The sequence below is a fragment of the Hydractinia symbiolongicarpus genome, chromosome 9 (assembly GCF_029227915.1).
Source record: "Hydractinia symbiolongicarpus strain clone_291-10 chromosome 9, HSymV2.1, whole genome shotgun sequence".
NCBI lineage: Eukaryota > Metazoa > Cnidaria > Hydrozoa > Anthoathecata > Hydractiniidae > Hydractinia > Hydractinia symbiolongicarpus.
In genome coordinates, this window is record NC_079883.1 from 3,484,047 (window position 1) to 3,505,088 (window position 21,042).

The 21,042-nt window shown below is 33.4% G+C and overlaps 3 protein-coding genes across 5 annotated transcripts; 2 read left to right on the forward strand and 1 right to left on the reverse strand.

Moving 5' to 3' along the window:
• Positions 1-253: 253 nt before the first annotated feature.
• On the forward strand, positions 254-4,984 carry LOC130656434 (mitochondrial basic amino acids transporter-like). Of its 2 annotated transcripts, none has more exons than XM_057459284.1 (5): positions 254-1,025; positions 1,679-1,739; positions 1,814-1,857; positions 1,947-2,039; positions 4,164-4,984. In XM_057459284.1, exons 2-5 carry the CDS (start codon positions 1,709-1,711, stop codon positions 4,905-4,907), a joined length of 912 nt encoding a protein of 303 aa, XP_057315267.1. In that variant the 5' UTR covers positions 254-1,025; positions 1,679-1,708; the 3' UTR covers positions 4,908-4,984. The 2 variants fall into 2 exon arrangements, with proteins under 2 accessions (XP_057315267.1, XP_057315266.1); XM_057459283.1 differs by lacking the exon at positions 254-1,025 and adding an exon at positions 1,484-1,579.
• An 810-nt stretch (positions 4,985-5,794) lies between these two features.
• LOC130656432 (glutaminyl-peptide cyclotransferase-like) lies at positions 5,795-16,652 on the forward strand. Of its 2 annotated transcripts, none has more exons than XM_057459282.1 (7): positions 5,795-6,090; positions 6,993-7,136; positions 13,824-14,099; positions 14,271-14,444; positions 15,070-15,169; positions 15,474-15,584; positions 16,121-16,652. In XM_057459282.1, the coding sequence occupies exons 1-7, from the start codon at positions 5,956-5,958 to the stop codon at positions 16,270-16,272; spliced, it is 1,092 nt and encodes a 363-aa protein (XP_057315265.1). In that variant the 5' UTR covers positions 5,795-5,955; the 3' UTR covers positions 16,273-16,652. The 2 variants fall into 2 exon arrangements, with proteins under 2 accessions (XP_057315265.1, XP_057315264.1); XM_057459281.1 differs by having other exon boundaries at positions 5,796-6,090; positions 6,990-7,136.
• A 234-nt stretch (positions 16,653-16,886) lies between these two features.
• Positions 16,887-18,681, reverse strand: LOC130656431 (forkhead box protein D2-like). The gene is made up of 2 exons (XM_057459280.1): positions 18,622-18,681; positions 16,887-18,418 (listed from the first exon to the last, which is right to left on the reverse strand). The coding sequence occupies exon 2, from the start codon at positions 18,373-18,375 to the stop codon at positions 17,170-17,172; it is 1,206 nt and encodes a 401-aa protein (XP_057315263.1). The 5' UTR covers positions 18,376-18,418; positions 18,622-18,681; the 3' UTR covers positions 16,887-17,169.
• Positions 18,682-21,042: the final 2,361 nt, after the last annotated feature.

Consider the following 21,042-nt stretch of genomic DNA (forward strand, 5'->3'; position numbering starts at 1 on the left):
TTTCCAAATAACGTTTCAAAAAACTTCTGAACTTGAGAACGAAGCAGAATTTGAGGGTCGTTGTTCTTTTTATTATAGCCTAGTTATCAGAAAACTTGGGCTGACATTTGGTCAAAATTTAGGAACACATGCAAACTGAGCTTTAACCGAATTGTTGAACTTAGGATAAATCACAAAAAAAATCAAGGTAGCGTCATGTCGTCTTTTCGTTACGTTTATATTTATAACATAATTGGCGTAATAAAGAAAGAGAGTCTTGTACATAGCTTTTAAGAAGCTAAATTTGACATTTTCTTAAGCTTTTAACGATTTTTCAGTCCTAACAATTTTAGAAAAACATAAGCGCACCCAGTTTCAATTAAAATTCGTTTAAAAAAATATAAATTTACGAAATATTTTATTCAAATATATCAAAATAATTTGATTTTTGTCGAAATAAAATAGTGAACCAAACAAAAAATCCACTTACGTCAATTTATTGTTCTTCTTATCATAAATCACTTTTGGTTAATGTTTTTTAAAAAGGCGCGAATAATTAAACTTTTTTTAACGAAATAGACAACGCTGTGTTAATTTATCCGTTTATTGCATTTAAGGGAACAATAAAAGTTAATTCCCCATGGTTTTTTTATAAGAAGATTTTTAGATTAAACAAAGGCTTTTGTAAAAACTCGCCAATATATACCATCCTAACCGCTGGCTCTTCTTTCCTCCGACTGTAATTATGTCACATTACCGCTATAGATATAGACATAGATGTAACACGATATTTTTTGCTTGCCTGAGAGACAAGCCGATTAGTAGATTGCACCAAATAGGCTGACAACACTACATTTAAAGTGCGCCGGAGTGGCGACCCGAACTGAAACCTTTACAAACCGAATGCGCTACAACTACACCATCTTCGCTGTAACACGATATTCTTTCTCGCACACAAATAGACAGAATACGGCTGTTGTGAAAGAGATCAATTTTTGAATAAATACAACGGGACCGCTTTGGTTTCAATTTTTAAAAGCGTTCAGGTAGGATCATCCTTACTATTTTTTTTATTGAAATGGATTTTTTTTAATACCTCGGTGTAGTTTTTTCACTGTTTTATAGTATTATTCTTTAACTCTGTGAAACCAAAAAAAAAAAAAAAACGAATTATATTGCTGCACAATATTTATATCTTTTTGCACATAAGTTCAAGGTGCTTGTATTAAAGTGCTCAATATTGTGCAATAATTAAGGCAACTTTTTCGCGTGCTGATCGTTTTAAAATTTAATATCATTTTTATTTTTTTTAAAAGCGCTCTAAGCACTGCTGTGTATAATAAATTTGCTTAAATCACCGACATTTTGAGTCTTGCGAGCATTTCTGTTTCCAGTGGACATTGTGCTACTTAGACGAACGACGGCGTAGTTCTAAATGCGCCGTGCTTTTGCGATTAAAATGGACTTTTGCTTTTATGCTGCGCCTTATCGTTCTTTGTTAATAGGCGAGGTGTTTTGATTGACGTTGGTAGATTGTTAATTGTTTTTATCGACCGGTAGTGATTGAAATATGAGACTTTTTAACAGTGTAGAAAAAGGAGTATGCAAGTTTGTTTTTATTTTTCTATGTTTTTCTATGTTATATTGTTTTTGTTTATTTTGTTATCTTTAATAATAAGAAATACATATTCCCTTTTAGCAGAGAGAATTAATTACAATCGAAAAAAATATGGAAAGTTTTTTTGCGGGTTGTGTAGGAGGTATATATGGCATATAATCATGACTTCATTTCTTTAAATAAAGTTTATAAGCTAACCTAACTTTGTTTGTTTAGGTGGTGTTGGTATAGCCGTTGGGCATCCCTTCGATACAGTAAAAGTAGGGGGAAGTTGTTGTTGTTTGTTTTGTGTTCTTCTTGTCTTTTCATCTCTTCTTATTAATTTAAATTTGTTGTTTTGTTTCACCAGGTTAGGCTGCAAACTCAAAAGATTGGTCTGACATCAAATATTCAATACAAAGGAATAGTTGATTGCGTAGTAAAAATTATACAAAAGGAAGGTGTAAGTATTCTACCAAAAAGTTTTGTATTTCTGCACGGCTTTCGAAATAGTTAATTTCTTTTCAAAAAAAATTTAAGATGCTCAATTTTTCTTGTTTCCATTTGCAAATTCTTACCCAGATACTGACTGAAAATGTGTTATGAATTTCTACACAGTTAAAAAGAAAACTTTTTTTACGTCAACCTTCACTACCTAGCACTGACGAATTTATTTTAAAGCTGCAGGGCGGTAAAAGTATAGAGCGGTAAAAGCGCAGGAGGGGGGTTAATCTATTGACTAAAGTTGTTACTGTGTTGCAAAAATATTTGAAAGTTAAGACCTCCAGATTTGCTAAAATTCTAATCTTATTCTAAAAATTTCTATTTTAAAATGGAAAAAAAAGTGTTTTTAAAGCTATCTCAGAAAAACATCAGGAGACCATGGCCCCAGCACCTCTCCTTAAGGTTTCGTCGGCCCTGCCACCTAAGTTAAATACAAAAGGAGTGTATGATAATTCTCAATTAACGACAAGATTTATCTCGCTTTCTTAATCTATCCTTCAAGTTGTAATACAATCATGTCTCCTTATTTTTAATGTGTAACAATATTAGAAGATGATTTTTATACTTAACCACCACACATTCCCAACTGCTGAGTGTGTTTATTGGTAGGATATCACGTTAAAGTCTTGTCAAGTTACAAAAGCGGGAAAGAGGTAGTAAAGAGTTTGAGTGGATTCTTTTATCTCTTGGAATGTGATAAAGTACCTGTTGATCCTGGCTTTTTAATTCAGGAAAACTTTGCAGTCTTAATGTGTTCCTTCGTATTCAGGTCAAAGGACGAATAACCATGTCTGAACGCAAAATGCTTTTGACAAGTTTTCATCATATACTATGGTTTGAACCATTTCCTACGCAGTATCTGATGCATGGAACACTATGGAAACTCAATTTATTAAAAAGGCAAATTGCCCTGGGATAGAGACATCTGTTTGACATGTTTTATTTATGCATGTTAATAATTTTATTACTAAGTTTTGAACTCATTGACGTCATAAAACGCACCCATTTTCCTCCTTCTTCTTGTTTTCGATGGGATCAAATTCTTCTTTTAATTTTCTTGTTAGAAGTGTGAACAAGAATGAATTGTTAACTTTTCTCTTTTTCTTCCCTTTAAAACCACTTAGTTCCTTATCGCAACGTCACATGACACATAACGTATAGAACACTCCCACTGCGCTAAGAAAATCTACAATGAGAACTCTTAAAACATGCCAACTCTATAACAAGGACATTTAAATTGACTTGTCACGGAAAGTTTCTTAACTAAGCTCTCGCAACGCAACTTCTCTAAAAAGGAAACTCCCTGATGCGAACACTACGGCTGATATTGAAGGACGGACAGTAAAAGAATATTTCTTTTTTAAATAATTTTTACAGCGGACAAACAGCTAGTTACTTACCAACACTTAACACCGTTTGTAAGAAATCGAAAATAAAAACAAACAAAATTACATCCGATTATAGCAGGCACTTAAACCGCTCTGTGTAATCTATGGATTGTAATTGAAATTTTCTTAAATTAATACACTGTCAATGCACACGGCTGCTGAGTGATATCGAAATAGCCATAACGTCGCGCAACTGGCGTACCGTTTTCTACGCTTTTTTTCTTATTTTTGATGAGAAGTTCATTACACTAAACTATCCTTAAAATATTTTAATCAGAAAACACTTCGTAGACTCGTAAAGCCAAGATGTTTACAAGAAAAGACACTTGTTATTATTATTATTATTATTATTGTTGTTTGTTTGTTTGTTTGTTTGTTTGTTTGTTTGCTCTTTTTCTTTCTCTTAACGTCGATTTGTTCAGTATTTGTCGTGCAGCATCTCTTGCGTTGCTTTGTTGTACATGTGTTTCCAATAATGTCGTAACGGTGACTGCTGTACAACAGCTGCTGAAGACTTTTTATGTAATGGAAACCGATCTTGTTTCCACTTATTCCACAGATATTTAGTAAGTTTGGCACTTCCTGAAGATAATATTGACTCTATTTTAGAGCGCAAATATTTATTGGTTGTTCCTACAAAATAATTTATGGTTTTAGACGACTATAAACATTCCACAATTTTTGTTTTGTTTTAGGTGACAGGATTTTACAAAGGTTTAACACCTCCACTTGTTGGTTTGTCCATCCAAAATGCTTTTTTGTTTGGAGTGCAACACAATATTATCAAGTATTTCGGATCAGATTTAGTTAGTCAATTTAAAGCAGGGTGCATAACAGGCGCAGTACAATCTATACTTTCAAACACGATTGAACTTGCTAAAATACAACTGCAAGTTCAAGGTGTTGGACAGAAAGTGAAATCACGAAGAGAATTAAAATTGAAAGGTACTTTTAGTGTGTTTAGTCATCTCTACAAAACGGACGGTATTCGAGGTTGTTTTCGTGGAAATTGGGTTACCTTGGCAAGAGATTGTCCAGGCTGTGGAGCATACTTCTACATTTACGCATACTTCTGTCATCTCTTTACTCCTCACAGTGGTAATGCAGACGAAGTCAAAGTACATCAGCTGTTGCTGGCGGGTGGTCTCGCTGGAGCCTTATCATGGGCGTTTGTGCTTCCCATTGATGTGATTAAATCCAAAATACAAGCGGAGGGCTTTCTCCCGCATGGAAGGTACAAGAATTATATGGACTGTATACGTACATGTTATCGTAGCGAAGGTATTCAAGGTTTTACAAGAGGTTTACTACCCACTGTCGTGAGGGCGTTTCCTGTCAATGCTGTTACATTATGCACTGTCAGTATATTGTTAAGACTTATGAATAGGGAGTCAACACATGATAAACAGGATTCAGTTGGTGTTGCCTATATAAATTAGTAGTTGTTTTAAATTGCTTTGTAGTAATGTTATTTTTTCTTTGTAGAAAAATATATTCACAGGCTATGTCCAAAATGGCTATGTATAATATATTTCATTTTTATACACTAAAATTCGAGTGCTATATACACATTCTTCCAAATGCTCCTCATTTGACTAAAAATTGTAAAATTGGTCTGAGTTGTTTTAAATAGCAATTTTAGCAATAAGCAATACCCGCATCCTCATCCCTGTAAAGTCGTTATCACTTACTTGGACTGTGCCGGCTTCGATATAAAAAAACTTATTACAAAAATTAGTTCAAGAGCTTTTAAGTCAATGGGCTTCAATATTGGTAGGGCCTCCTTAGTGAACACATAAAAAAACCCATTACTTTAAAATCGTACCGCTCTAATTAAAAAACTGTGACTACGCCTTCTCATTAAAGTGTACCTCCTCCGCGGGAATAAAATGGAGTCATATGAAAGAGCTTGAAAGCTGTCTGTGAATCTTTGAAAAATCTTCATTTTTGAAGTTTTAATAATTATGCTAATTAATGCTTGACGTCATGTATTTGATATAAAATAAAGGTTGTGATGATGTAAATAGGTTATTACCTATATCCTTAGAACGAGGGTGGCTTGAGGTTGTCGCCAAAAAATAAATAGCGTGGGGGACAAGGACGGCCGATAAAATTGATAAAGAGACTGGAAACTAGGGTAATTCTTCGGAATACACACAACATGTAAACATATGTTTTTCAAAATGGCGGGTTTTGTGTTATTTTTTTAAATTTCTAAAAAACCAGAAATGCCAAACTTTGCGCAGGTGGCAATGTTTGAATAAGTAAAGCTACAACTTTTAACACAATTAATATCCGATGTGTATACAATATTTTTAAAAGAAATTATATCTTTTATAGATAAATCAACCTTATAAATAAAAGGAAGAAATTGGTTGAAGAAATGAAATTATGAAGAAACTGTGAACAATATCTTATAGCTAAAGTTATTTTCTGCTCTTTTAGAGCACGACACTCTCTGATCAAAGTTTGTTTTTAGCATTAGTAATGAAAGCGTCACTTGTTTTTGTCACCGTCCTCGTATCATGTATGTTACTGACTGCTTTTTGTAAAGAAGAAAAGGCCAAAAACAAAGGAGACGATGATGTAGAAGAAAGCAAGGAAAACTTCTTGCTGAAAAGGGTTGTTGTTTTTTCCTATATAATATATATATTTTATTCACACAAATTTTCTCAGAGATTTATTTTACAGAATAACAAATTATGTGTTAAGGGTATTTGTACTTAGCTGGCTAGCTAGCTACAGATAGAATGAGGGTGCTGACTTTTTATGGGGGCTTTTGGGGCATGCTCAGCATTTAAAAAAAATCCGAAAAAGCCAGCATCCATTTTAAAAATTAAACATATATACTTTTAATTGCAGCATAAAGCACTGATGTTTTATTTTAACACCCTACACGAACTTACCAAAGTCAGAAAAATGCAGAGTTTATGTGAACATTTTTTGGCCATGAAAAAGATTTGCATGGGCTAAATATGCCTGTTTATTATCAGCAGACCATCAAGCCTTGTATCCCAAAGGGTCTTCACATAACTTTGACAAAAAATGGCAGATATACTGCATTGGTTTCACAAATAAATTTGTTGAAAGTTTGTTCGTGTAGAGTTATTATTACAATTATTTTTTACATTGAAACAATAAGTGTGTCCGCTTGTCTGTAACAGGCAAAGTGGATGTGTTTTTTTTGATACATCACTATCATCATTTTTTTAAATTTACCTTTGTGTTTAATTGGTTTATATTGTTTCATTGGGGATCATAATATTTTATTTACTCACTAGTAAGGACTAAGTAATGACAGTACTTTATGGAACTCAAGCTAACGAAATCATTTGGGATTTACAAAAAAACAGAAAAAACTATAAAATTTAAAAAAAATATCCTCTCCTTTTCATCTTCTTTTTCTAAAATGACAGATAATAACTTATGTTTACTATATATATATTTGTTAAAGTTTATTTCTTATATATTGTGTGCGTTTTAATTTTTGGTTTTTAAAGTACTTTTCTTTTTTCTTTAAGAAGCTGCACAAACTTAAAATTCTAAGTCAAAAAGCTGCCAAACGTTTGGCAAATCTAAATGACTACTCAACGTTTTATTCTACGTATCTGAAGCCCCTGCTCCGAGTGCGAGTTCCTGGTACAATTGGTCATCATGCAGTTAAAGAGGTATGTGCAATAACTTGTTTGAAATTTTGAAACTACGAAATGTATTTCCAATATTGTTTTTGCTCTATTATTGTAAATAATGAAACAAATAAAGTTTACAGTGTGCAAGAGTGATAGTGTTGTCTGAAGTTACTACTTTTCACTGTTAAAATTTTTTTTTGAAGCCTTGATACTCTGTGACAACAGTACACTCTTTTCATTTTAAACTTGAGTCTCTCTCTCTCTTATTTTAGCAAACATTTTTGTTACTTGTTTTCTCTTTCTATATATCTTTTCTCTTTGTTAGCTTACTCTATCCCAACAAATTTTTCAGCAAGTTTTGAGAGATTAAATTGTATATAATTTTTTATTGGATATTTTTAAGTACGTTGGTATTTGACATGGCATGCTGGATATTGCCCTGAACTAGCAACTACCCATTAGCTCTAATAAACTAAAATAAAAAGTAAAATAAAAGTTAAGTAAAAATAAAAAAATCTAAATATATATATTATGTAAATAGCCTTTTGTTGGGTTTTGTTTCTTCATTCTTGGTGTTGCTAGGTTGGGCAAGGATTATTTTCATGAGTAGGGCTAATCTTTATCATATCACTTTCATTTCAGCTATTTTTTTGGCTATATCATGATAACCAATATGATAAAACAATATCTTTAAGAAGATATCATTGCTGATAAAAATTGTAATTTGCCATACATCCTGAACAAATGTGTAGATTGTGATATAAGTTTCGTGTTTTAACGTTTTTCCCTGCATTCACTAATATTATCATCTGTAAAGTAAAATGTTTTATTTAATATGCCTTAAAAATGGTATTAAAATTGTTAGTAAAACGAAAATAAATTCACATTGTATGCAAGTATTTTTGTTAAAAAAAGCTAATGTAAAATAATTAAAAAATGTAAATAACTTTCATTGACTTGTTATGTTGTCAATCGTATTCTAGTGAAAGCAGGATACAGAACACAGGTTAAACTACACAAGGATAAACACAAAAACACAACCAGCCAACTGAACTAAGTACTAAAAATAGAGAATATTAATAAGTTAGCCTTTATCGATTTCACAACAATGAATAGGAAAAGATCTTGATGAGTAATACATTTCTTATTTATATATATATTATTAAGGTAGTCTTAAATCTGTTTTAAAAGAAGTTTAAAAAATCATTCACATTTTTTTCCTTCTTGAAGCTTGAGCAAAAAACACTCACTAATACCTATGTATTTCTTAGTTGTATAAATTTTGCTTCGCTTAATAGTTTCTTGCTTTAGTAACATAGAGTTAGGGTGAATAATGTTTACATGGCATAGTTGTGACAGATGTCGCTGCTTTGGGGATTTTCCATAGAGTTGAATGACAAAAATGCCAAAATTATTAGGCGTCAAGTGGTCCGTACCATTTCTTTTTCTTCGCGCTATATAGAGTTGCTTTTATGAATTATCATGACTGTGTTGTTCTTTTGCATTACATGAGTTCAGTACTAGTCCAGTAGAATTTTGGGTCAACCTAGAAAAAAATTATATAAAGACATATTATATATCGTTAGAAAGATAATTTTATTGGCTTTCTCATGGTGGGTTGTGTCACATTTTTACCCTTGGGCAAAAAAAGTTATGAACGAAAGAGTAAAGGGTGGTAGAAACTGAAAATTTCCGAAAAATCGAAACCATTTATTTCGAATTTTTTTTTAATAATTCGAGAATGGGGCATACATAAACCTTTGAAATTTGAAGTTAATTCAGATAAAAGGCCAAACTTTAACACATAACAAATTTATGCTGACATCAGCAAAAATATTTCAGGAATTTTCATCGAAGGATATATACTCTTATTTTCAAAGATTATTTAGGGGATTGTTATGACATATAGAAATTGGGTATCTTCAAAGTAAATAAGTAAGTTTCATCAATATTATACTGAGAGACTTGAAAAAACTAATATCATTGGCACGAAACTGAAGTACTGTAAAGCAGTGATTATGAAAAAAATCCACGCAAGTACTACTGAAGGCTATCATCAGTCATTTTGATATAATAACTCCCAATTGTAAACATCACATCAAAATTTAATATAATAAAAAATAGCGTCATAAAACATCTTAATGATATGAAAAACTAATTCACAAAAGCGTCCATGAAGTGTCTATCTTCAAAATCATCATCAAAGTTATCACCACAATCATCAACGTTATCATTCTGAACATTCGAACATGATGACCCGTGACATTCTTTACATGATGAGGTGCAACTCAAACCAGCTTTCCGACATGTGCACCGATTGGAATCGCATTCTCCCTTACAACCACATCGAATTACCTGTAAAAGGTCTGAAGGGCCTGCTTCTTCATCTGTCATAATTGGGACAATAGATTGTCCTTGAGAATGAAAACCCCACTGGAAAGGCATAAAGTCAACGTCTTGAAGATACCGCCACACTTGAACCTGGTGATAAACTCTCAAACCGTGATAGTAGGCTGCTCTTGGTGATGGTGGTAGAAGTGATGGGTCGATGGTAGAACGGTTTGACAGAACCATTTGCTCGTATTTTGTTTTTCGAATGACTGAAACAGAATCACATGGAGAATGAAGCAGTTCGAAAAAACGGATGGTAAATGCTCCAATATCTGCAGGAGAAGCTTCTTCGTAGAATGTACGAGCTATAGACATGAGTGCTGGTGATTCTTCCAATTTCTTAAATATCGTTGTCTTTCCAAACATGTGGATCGCTGATGTCGTATCGCACCCTGTAAAAGCATGAGCGAATAACAAAATTTCAGGCAACTCTGTCACACTAAACTTCTCGAGAACATCGGAAACTTTGAGATATTCCTTTGGTTGACCTTTCTTTCGCGTCATATCGGTTAGGCTAATTTCTTTCAGTGATTTATCTTTTGCAACATGATGAACCAGAAGACACAGGATATCAGTGTCATCAGCAAAGATAATTACTGATGATTCTTTCGCAACCAAAAGCGATTCCTTAACGATGGTGGTGTCTGCATCACTTGGACATTGAATCACCTTGAATTTGTTTTCCAAATGGGCGGCTAACGTCTTGACGAATTTCTTCTTATTCACATAGTTACCAAAGAATGCTGTTCGATTTGCTGGGCATGGATTATCGCCTCTGACATCAATTCTTTGGGATATTGAACCAGCCCTTTTTTGATGAGTTACATCCTTCGTTGAGCTGTCGTATCGTGCTTGATTACATTCTGCTTGAATCGTACAACCTAAAACCAGATCATTATACAACAAAAATGTTTAAATTTTCTCTACATAAGAAATTGTGCAAATAGAGATCTTTAACCTGATGATGCGCCTAGCAGGAAGAGCTTTCTCACCCTATACCCTATAGTAAATACTTTTACATTTCAGATTGGCTTTTCTATATTTATTATTATGTAACAACAAATAACAGGTCTTTTATTTGTCTGGTTTCGGTTGTTCCGTCCCCACTCTATTCTTACAAATTGTGAAAAGTGCTAAAATATGGATATACCTCGTCATAGCTGACAGCCAAACCCAACTTTGAAAGTAATATATTCAACCATTTTGATCCGATCTTATTGTCCGTACAAACTGCAAGCCCAAATTGAATTGGCATTATACTTCTTGGTCTTGTTGCTGCAACTATTGCCTGTGCTAACGTCTTTTCTTTTATGGAAGATGAGAAAAGTCCATGCAAAAAAATTGTCAAGATACTTGGTATTACATTTGATGATGTTTTTATATCTTTGCTTGATGGATAGTTAGCTGAGTCGAGATCATAATTCTTAATGGCTTCCTTTATCAATAATGCTGCTGTTCTTACGATACGTTCACTTTCATCCTTAATATCTTTCTTGCGTTCCGCATACCACTTTTCACTAAGGAATTCTGCCGCCCTGTGTAATAATATAATATTACTCTTGCCTTCTCTTGTAACAAGCTGTAACGTCTCCTTATATCTTTCTTTTAATTTCACTTGAGTCATTTTAATGGTATATACATCATCTCCTAGCGTGGACATCATGTTGTGAAACTCAGAAACAGAATATAACTCTATGTCGTTTTCAAGAAATTTTATACATGCTTGCTCAAACAGTTCCATCTTCGTTGAAGAAATGGGACGACCAGATGTTTTATTTTCAGATGTTACGTTGCTGAAATTTGTTCTGCATGCTACGTGGTATCTTGCTTCAGCTGCTACTAGATCACTGACAGATAACAATCGTGTTTTTAAGGCCCTAGCAATTTCATCGCTACGTGTTTTGCATATGTCAAGTGTTTCCTTATGTAAATTTGACGAAATTGTTCGAACTTCGATAAATTTATTTCGATCCGGGTGTTTTCTATCAAGTTTACATATCTTTTCGCAATAAAAACATTGTGTCTTAAAGTCAAATATACCTCCACATACTCGTTTGCTTGAAGAAGGTTGTTCCTCAGTTGATGATTTTCGTCTACTTCCCCGTGCTCGATTTTTTAGCTTTGTTCGACAACTATTATGAACGTATGTTCTTGTGTTGTTTTCCTTGTAATTAGTAAGCTTGGAAGATAGTTCTGATAATTCACATTTAGTAGCTTGCGTGATAAGTGTATTCAATGGATGTTCAGTTCCTTTCTCTGGGTTCCAATATCTGCTAACTTGATTTAATAAATCTCCTTCCTTTTCTCCTTCACTACATAACACACATAACACTGCACAATCGTCCATCACATTAAATTATCAATTCATTTACACTAAAATGAAAAAAGGAAAGAAATATAAAAGATGAATAACAATGTAGAAATCACAACAGTGCTTCAACATAGGCGAAATTTTCACATTACACATCTTATATGTTTTTCGAAAAAATGTTTGTATACTTTGAAAAGGTAAAACAGAATGAGTTATGCTGGTACCTGTGCACTAGCTATATTTAATAAATAATTGATGTATTTTACATTCAAAAAAGGTTCTGCAGTTTCATCATTAATATTAAATTATTGAACCACCTTTTCTCCATATGTTATTTGGGGATTGCAATCGAAGAGGAATTTTGCTGACATCAGCAATATGTAATGATTTTTTTGTATTTTTATATACATTTGGACTTATAATCATAGTGCCAAACGTTTTGCAAAGTTTTAAGGCATGGGAATGTTCCAATCTTGAGTTATAAAAAAATCTTTAAAATTTATGTTATAAAATTTTGGAAATTTTTACTTTCTACCACCCTTCACTCTTTCGTTCATAACTTTTTTTGCCCAAGGGTAAAAATGTGACACAACCCATCATGAGAAAGCCAATAAAATTATCTTTCTAACGATATATAATATGTCTTTATATAAATTTTTTCTAGGTTGACCAAAATTTTGGTCAAATTCTACTGGACTATACCTGCAAAATTATTTTTGTTCATAAAATTGTGTGCAGAATATCATGGGAAACTTATTTCAAAAGAAAAAAAACAATTAGATTTTGATTTAACCATTAACTTTTTAGATCGTGAACATCGTACCCTAAGGAAATTAAATTTAATTTAATTTAGCGATTTTGCCCTCGAAATTATTGTAAAACTTGCTATTCGCAAAAAAATTAATTCCCTCAAAATGTGGATTTTTTTAAAAATGATTTAAACTAATTTTTTTCGATATACCTATAACAACATATACTGCAAACGTTATTATAACTTCAGTATTTTTTATTTTCTACATGGAAGTCCGTGAAAACCAGTATAAATTGAAAACAATATCATCAAATTCTTTTTTCGCAAAAATTCGCGAAATTTAATTCTTTTTTAATTCAAGACTTACCAACACAAAAAAATAATTTTTTTTCAAACTTAAAACTTAAAATTTAACTTTCTCACTAAAAATAATTCCCTTAAGATACGTGCCAAAATTAAATAAATTAATAAGTTTGTCCTTCCTCTATATAACGCATTTGCTATTTCGTGTTTGTAACACAGTCATAAAATCGTTAACCCGTGGAAAAATCCACGGAGTCGCCCGTTCTTTATATATATCGCATTTCGTGTTTCCGTAACAGGACGCGCCTTTCGCGGACACACAAACAGACAATGGCTATTATTAAAGAGAAAAGAAGGGGTGAAAATAGGGCGTAGAATATGCTCTGAATATAAAAACTTTTATGTAAAAATAAATTTCTTTGAAATGTTTGCGGGAAGAAATTTATTTGAAACTTAATTTTGCAATTTTTAATTCACTTTTTCAGAGCAAATCGCAAGTTCTGCGAACGTAGGAAAAAATGGTCAATCGCGACATAAACTTTTAGCTAATATGCTATTTTGATACTATGTTTTGATACACTTAAAGGGTGGGGGGGGGGGGGGGGGGGTATTTCGCCGGCTAATTCGTGAAAATCCTCCTTTAACGCTTTTCGGCCGTGAAAAATTCATCATCTGTTTCAGGTCATAGCCTTGTAAACATAATGCGTAGTGCGTTTTATTTCGCCACGATAAATCATGCGTACCATAACGAAAAATATAATAAATTTAAACTAATCAAATACATTGACAAGTTTATTATTGAGGGATTGACAAATAGTGTTTGTCAATCTCTCCATTTCAATAATGGATTATGGAAAAAAGCAGAAACCCGCTTAAGTATAGAATCAATGCACATATTAAAAAAATCATAATGCGTGGAAAACCTACTCACTTTTCTTGGCATTATAAAGGTGAATTTTTTTGTATTTAGTTTATAACAAAGACCTTAAAAGACCTTGGATGGACAGTAGAATTAGATGAATTTGAAAGTGAAACACCTATTGGCACTAAAAAGTTCACCAACATTATTGCAACATTATACCCACAAGCAGAAAGAAGGCTGGCCCTAGCTGCACACTATGATTCAAAATTACTCACTCCTGAAAATGGAAAATACTTCATTGCAGCAACAGACTCCGCTGTACCATGTGCAATGTTGTTAGATTTTGCGAAGCTTTTAAAAATGCAATCAGACAAAAGAGAAAAGGTAGATAATTTGTTTCTCCTGTTTAAGCTTTTCAAAACTAGTGAAGAGCTTGTCGTTAGCCTTTGAGAAAATCAACGGGAGTTCGCCCGTCGCTACTAGCAGTTACCATTTTGACTCACAGACCAATACACATACGGCGAGCATTGGAATATAGTTTTTTTATTCGTTTAGATTAAGAATGACGTCACTCCAATGTTGCTATTCTTGGATGGCGAGGAAGCATTTGTGCAGTGGACTAAAAATGATTCTATATACGGAGCTCGACATTTATCTGAAAAACTTGCACAAGATCCACATCATAAAAGATCACTCGCAGACAACTCAGTTACTGCGTTAGATGCACTGGTTAGTGTAGCTATTTACCGTATTTTTACTTTGTCTTGCTTCTGCAGCACAAAATGGATGTTCGCTTTGGAGAACGAGCCATCTAAGATAGATTTTGAAAGAGCGTTAACTTCTCCTTATTTAAGTTCTGTTGTATTGGAATTGTCATTAATTTATATTTCCTGGTACTGCTGTTCTGAAAATCAGGGTGTACTCCCTGTCAAAAAAATTAGGAATTGTCGGGGATATGGTCAAAATGTCAGAGAAAGTCAGAATATCAGCAATTTCTTTTAATTGTCAGGAGAATGTCAAAAATTTTGACTGTAAGTGGCTAGTTAAAACACTATTTTCATTTTTTTAAAAATATTAGCAAGGATTAATTTAATTACATTTAAGAACTGTTCTTTAAAATGTTTTTCAGTCTGTATAACTTAAAAAAATCTAGGAATTGTCAGGATCTTGTAGTCGCAAAATGACAGAAAATGTCAGGATTAATCAGGAAAAAAAAATAGGGAGTTCATATTGAGTGGAAAATACTCATCTTTAGATGCTGTATGCTGGCTTACAATAATACTATTACAATATTTAAACTTTTATTTTAAACACCGCTGATCAACATTAACAGTTATTAAACAATCTATTTTAGGATGCGTTTGTGTTGTTCGATTTAATTGGTGCGCAAAATCCACAATTTCTTGACCTCTATCCAGCAACGTCATATTTGTATCAAAGTTTACAACGCATAGGTAGCTTCTTAAACTCTTTCTCAAGTTATTAACATCCAAATATATTGTTTAATTTGTAGCCGTTCAAGCTTTATTCGATGTCTCTTAAACTTCCAGTTGCTTTGCTGTTTTTAGCAAAGAATTTTTTACGCAGGAGGTTATTACGTGTCAAGCTTCACCTTTCTTCCAACTTGAGAATATATCTTTTATTACAAGCTGCCATTGGTTGAAAGTAGATTACGTCTACTTTAAAATCATGTCCGAATTGAAATTAAGATGCGAGCCGTTCCGTGTTTTATTTTCATTAAATTCTATTTTATTTTAGAATCCAAGCTACACAAGTCTGGTATAATTGATAACCAGACACCGTATTTTCCTGGAGCACCAAACCGACCATTGTTTGTGGAGGATGACCATATACCCTTCCTAGAAAAAGGTAAATGTTGATTGAAGATGGATACGCAAAATTTTTACACAACTCATGCGTTTGTCAATTTTGCAGAAATTATGATTGACTATTCCGCAAAATTAAACTTGATCGCTTGTTCATACCATTAGTATTGTCTCGCTATTATCTGTCGTGCTTTCCTTTTGTAGTTTTTTTTTCTTGAAATGCCAAGAAAAAATCTACAACACAAATCTTATTTTGCCTAATCCCCAAATAAAACTCTCGTCAATTTTCTGCCGAAATTGAACAAAAATGTCTCTATTATCGCCAATCCTTCCCGTTCTTAACTAGCATTTGTATTTCATTCGGATTATGAAAGAGACGTACGATACACCACTCGGAAATTCTGTTTGATATTTTGATGCCAGTCGTGGCTGGAGTAATCAAGCAAAATAATACGCTTTTTAGAATCCGAGAGTAATAGACTCTAGCTATTTATTAAACTTTTGGTGGAGAAAAAGCCCGCGAAATTATTAAATGTTAAAGATGTGAATATAATTTATTTTTTTTACATTCTATCTCAGGTGTTCCTATTCTTCACTTAATTTCGATCCCGTTCCCAACTGTTTGGCACACTCTACAAGATGATGAGTCAGCACTTGATCAAGCATCCATCGAACATTTGTTAAAAATATTCCGCCAGTTTATGTTGGAATATTTCCATTTAGAAAGTTAACATAGTTATTTGTTTACGATAGGTCATTCACCGCATCTTAGCTTAACGTATTCGGTTTTGTTTTTAGTTTTGTTCGATTTTCGCTTTTTTTTTTCATTCGAGTAGAGCCGGGACTGCTTTTATTTTTTTGTTGCTTGTATTGTTTTTACATGATCCTTTAGCACGCACATCCAACTTTGTAACAGAGCTTTCACATCATCGATTTTTATCTCGCTAGGTAAAATTATTTTGTTTATTTATTTTGACAATAAAGTTTCAGTTCTGATGTTTAAATCGGGTTAGTTATTAAAAAGCAGAATTTTATTTTGCAATTGTGAAAATGCTCAGCCTCGTTCGTAGATGTAATCTATTTGAAACAAGATGAGTTACTGTAGAATAAACTGTTGTTTTTTTATTTGACTTGTTGAAGGGGGGAAGACGAAAGGCGATTCATTTGATTGGCTGTTTTAATGGTAAAAATACAACGTTAGAAACATACTAGAAAACTCCAAATCACGTGTCATAATAGTCGCTAGGCGGTGGAAAAATCCACAGGAATTCGCCCGTTTCTACTCGCAACCATTCTTGTCCCTGGGGTCTTGTGGCACAAGAGCTGTTATTACGAAGTGGCCGCTATTAAATTCATCAAAAAAGCAAAATGACTAGGGAACGGGGGTTGGATCGCCGCTACTCAGAAAGGTTATATGATATAGGTTCTATTCCGGAAGATATGTTCATAACATTGTTGATCTTGTCCATAAGTCCTTTATTTATTTTACAAGGTTACGTAAAACTATTTAAATTTACAGATAAAAATCACTAAATTAATAGAACATTTAAAAGAAAATATCTTTAGAGCAGACAAAAACTGATGAATTGGTATTTTTCTGCGCCATCTAAGTTACGTTCTTGTTATGATTAATTTTTTACAGAATGCTGGTCTTTATAATTATCAAAGCAAGGTGTTGAAAATCCGTTGTTTGGTGACGCTGACAGATAAATTCGATGCGACAGCTCAGAAGCGGAAGCATTGTAATAGCGCTGTTGCTTTAGCAATGTCGGATCAGACTGTGGTGTACTTGGTGACAAGTGACTGAAGCCGGACATTGATGTACTGTAAAAGTGATTTTGATACAATGGCGCTTCGTGGTGGCTGAAAGGTGTGAACTCAAAATCAGTCTTCTGCTTATGTCTCATGTCCCAAGTAAAGTTTTTTGTATTCTCCGATGGTGAGAACAGTTTAAAGGATGACGCATCTTTTAAAGTTTTACTAGTCTCTTTATTTTGCCGACTTAATGTCATGTCTGTATTTTCCAATCCTTTAAATTGTGGATATGAAGGCTTCGACGATTGATCGGGAAGAGGAGATAGCTTTTCTGCATACCCATTTCTTTCAATCTGTGATGGTATTGCTCGTAGCAATGGAGGTGCATATGTGGGTTGGGGAGGGTACATGTATCCATAGGGCGATGGTTGTATATTGTTTGGGGACATGTTAAAACCATGGTGTAGTATTTGGTGATATTGTACCTCCTCTGGGGGGCGATATGGAGTGAACCAAGGTTTATACACATCTGGTGACGAATCAACGTCATAACGTCTTTCCATTGCGTAGAAGTTCGGCCAGTTGGGTGGCGTTTCTTGATATCTTCTATTGAACGTATGATATTTTGATATTCCATTTTTTCGTTGTTTCTGGAAATCGCCATTTTGAAAACGATGCAAGTACACTGGATGTACAGACCAAAAACAGCATTTACCATTGTTGACACGTGGAATCTTCGTAAAACATTCGTTTAACGATAACGTATGTCGAACACTATTTCTCCATGATTTTGCACGACTTTGCAGTACAGGATATTTCGCTTCAAGAAAGCCGTATATGTCTTGTAAAGTTGACATGTTTTTTGAGGTTGCAAAGATTGCTCTTGCAATCATTTCTGTGTATGAAATCGATTTCTCGCCGCTCTTTCGTCGTGTCCCTGCATTCTTTTCATTGTCCCAGTTGATATTTACGCGTTTAGACGGAGGATTTTCTGGTCCCTCTTTTGTTACTGTCGTAAGATGTTCGATTGAATGTTTCGTCATTTTTTTCGGGCTTTCTACATTGCAATTTTCGTCCATTTTTTATCTACTTAGAATCCAGCACTTATTTATTGTTTTCAAACTATAAAATAGAAAAGAATATTAAGATCTCTTATCTTTTACTTTTTTTAAAAGGAAAAGAACGCGAAAAGTAAAATTAACACTATATATATATATACAGAAAATGATTTTAATCAGAATCATTACTAAAATATCGATCCTTTCTTCAGAGGGAGAACTGGGCGTTAACCATCAACAAAAATTAACAATAATAAACAAACTCACCTTGTTCTGATAGCTGCGTGAAAACTAATCACCACGAATTTATGGTAAAGTAAATAAAATCTGCATGCTACCAACGTGTTGTTGTACGCGCTTTTTCTTTGTTACAATCATGCTGAACACCAGACGGGGGTTTGAACTATATATGCAGTACAAGTTTTTCTGCACACTAGGTTTTTTAAAAAAAGAAGAATGTATATTTATGCACAAAATTGTTGGAAGAAGCTGGAAATGTTCTTTACATTTTGTACAAGTACGGGGAGGAAAAAATCCCGAGTCCTACGAATATCAGAGCAGACTGAGACGGATTCCTGAACCCCTTAAATGATTATTATTCTTATCTTTATTTTGCTTTTCTAAACATTATAGAGAACTATAGAGGACTTTAACATGGATTTATTTTACACAGACGCGAAACACTTCCCATCAAAGCGGTTGTAAGAAAAGCTCAAAATGAATCAGTAGTGTTTCAAACTTAAAAATAATTTATAGTTCTTGGTGGCAATGTGTTCTTAAATGTTGATGTTTTTCAGAGATGTTGCTGGTCAATGATAATTTTGATCAATAATGATGCTGGTCAATGTTGTTTCTTACCAATGAAGAAGTTTGTCAATATTGATGCTAGTCAATGATGAGGTTGGTCAATGATAAGTTGGTCATTATTAAAGTTGGTCAATGTTGATGGTAGTCAAAAGTTGATACTGGTTAATGATGAATTGTTCAATGATGAAGTTGGTCAATGATGAAGTTGGTCAATGATAAAGTTGGTTCATGATGGAAGTTGATCAATGCTAATACTGGTCAATGATGAAGTTGTTAAATACTGATGCTGGTCAATGATGAAGTTGGTTTGTAATGAAGTTTACCAATGATAAAGTTGTTCAATGATAAATTGTGGCAATGATGAAGTTGGTCGATGATAAAGTTGGTCGATGATGAAGTTAGTCAATGATGAAGTTGGTCAATGATAAAGTTGGTTCATGATGGAAGTTGATCAATGCTAATACTGGTCAATGATGAAGTTGTTAAATACTGATGCTGGTCAATGATGAAGTTGGTTTGTAATGAAGTTTACCAATGATAAAGTTGTTCAATGATAAATTGTGGCAATGATGAAGTTGGTCGATGATAAAGTTGGTCGATGATGAAGTTAGTCAATGGTGAAGTTGTTCAATGATGAAGTTGGTCAATGATGATGCTGGTTGATGATAAAGTTGTTCAATGCCAATGGTGATCAATGATGAAGTTGGTCAATGGTGAAGTTGGTCAATGATGAAGTTGGTCAATAATGAAGTTAGTCAATGATGAAGTTTACCAATTTATGAAGCTGGTCAATGAAGATGCTGGTCAATTGATTAAGTTGGTCAATGTTAAAGTTTGGCTAAAGCTGGTTTTGCCTGGTTAATAATTAAGTTGTTCAATGGTCATGCTAGTCAATAGTAAAATTCATTAATGATATTACTGATCATTAATGAAGTTTGTCAATGATTGAGTTGCTTATTTATGATAAATATTTATTCGCATTTTCACGATGTTTTAGAAAAGTTAGAAAGAACAACATTTGTTCTTTTATAGTTAAAATATCACTTTTACAAAAAAATAATTTAATTTCATAGATTTAGGTTCAGGTTATTGTTTTATGTTAATGTTACGTTACTTTTTGTACTTTTAAGAAACCTCGCCTGTGTAGGTTATTCTGCAATAAAAAAAGCACTACATACCCCCGTCTCATTTAGAAACCCTGCCGTAGTGTATTGATAAACAAGCCTCGGCTTAACACCGGTGGTGGAAGTCTTTGATCCGAAACAGAAAAATAGGCATAATAAATATGCTGAAACTTCGCAAAAGTCAGATAAGTCGATGAATATATTTACGAAAAAAGGGTGGTATATTCATGTACAATTAATAAAGCACGCTTGTTTTTGTAAACATTCTGCAAGTGCTGCTTAAAAACATATTTTTGTTTTGATTTGTATACAAATTAATTTTTTTATAATTTACAAACAGCACATAAACAAGCCAATTCTGCTCTGCCCATTCTGGTCCCCAGGACCCAGAAAAGTTCGAGATTAATCTCAAAGAGGTCTGGGATCGCAAAGTCTCCCAATAGCAAAGTATGGCTACCCTCCTGAAAATTTAACTGTGGTTTTAGAATTCTTTTTCATTTAATTTCGGTCTCAAATCTCTAAGAGGTTCTTCGCTAACAATTTGCAAGAAAGGTTACCTGCTATCTAACTAGACAAGAGACTTCTCGATTCTTATATTTTGTTTCTCATTAAAAATAAAATTTGAGAATATGTAGCGTCGGGTAAAACCTTGGTTTTAAATCCACAAATTCGGATTCGTCAAGAACGTAGATATTTCGTGACACTAACTTTATTAGATTTATTGGGTAAGTGTGACGATTCAAGCTTCAAGCTTGCC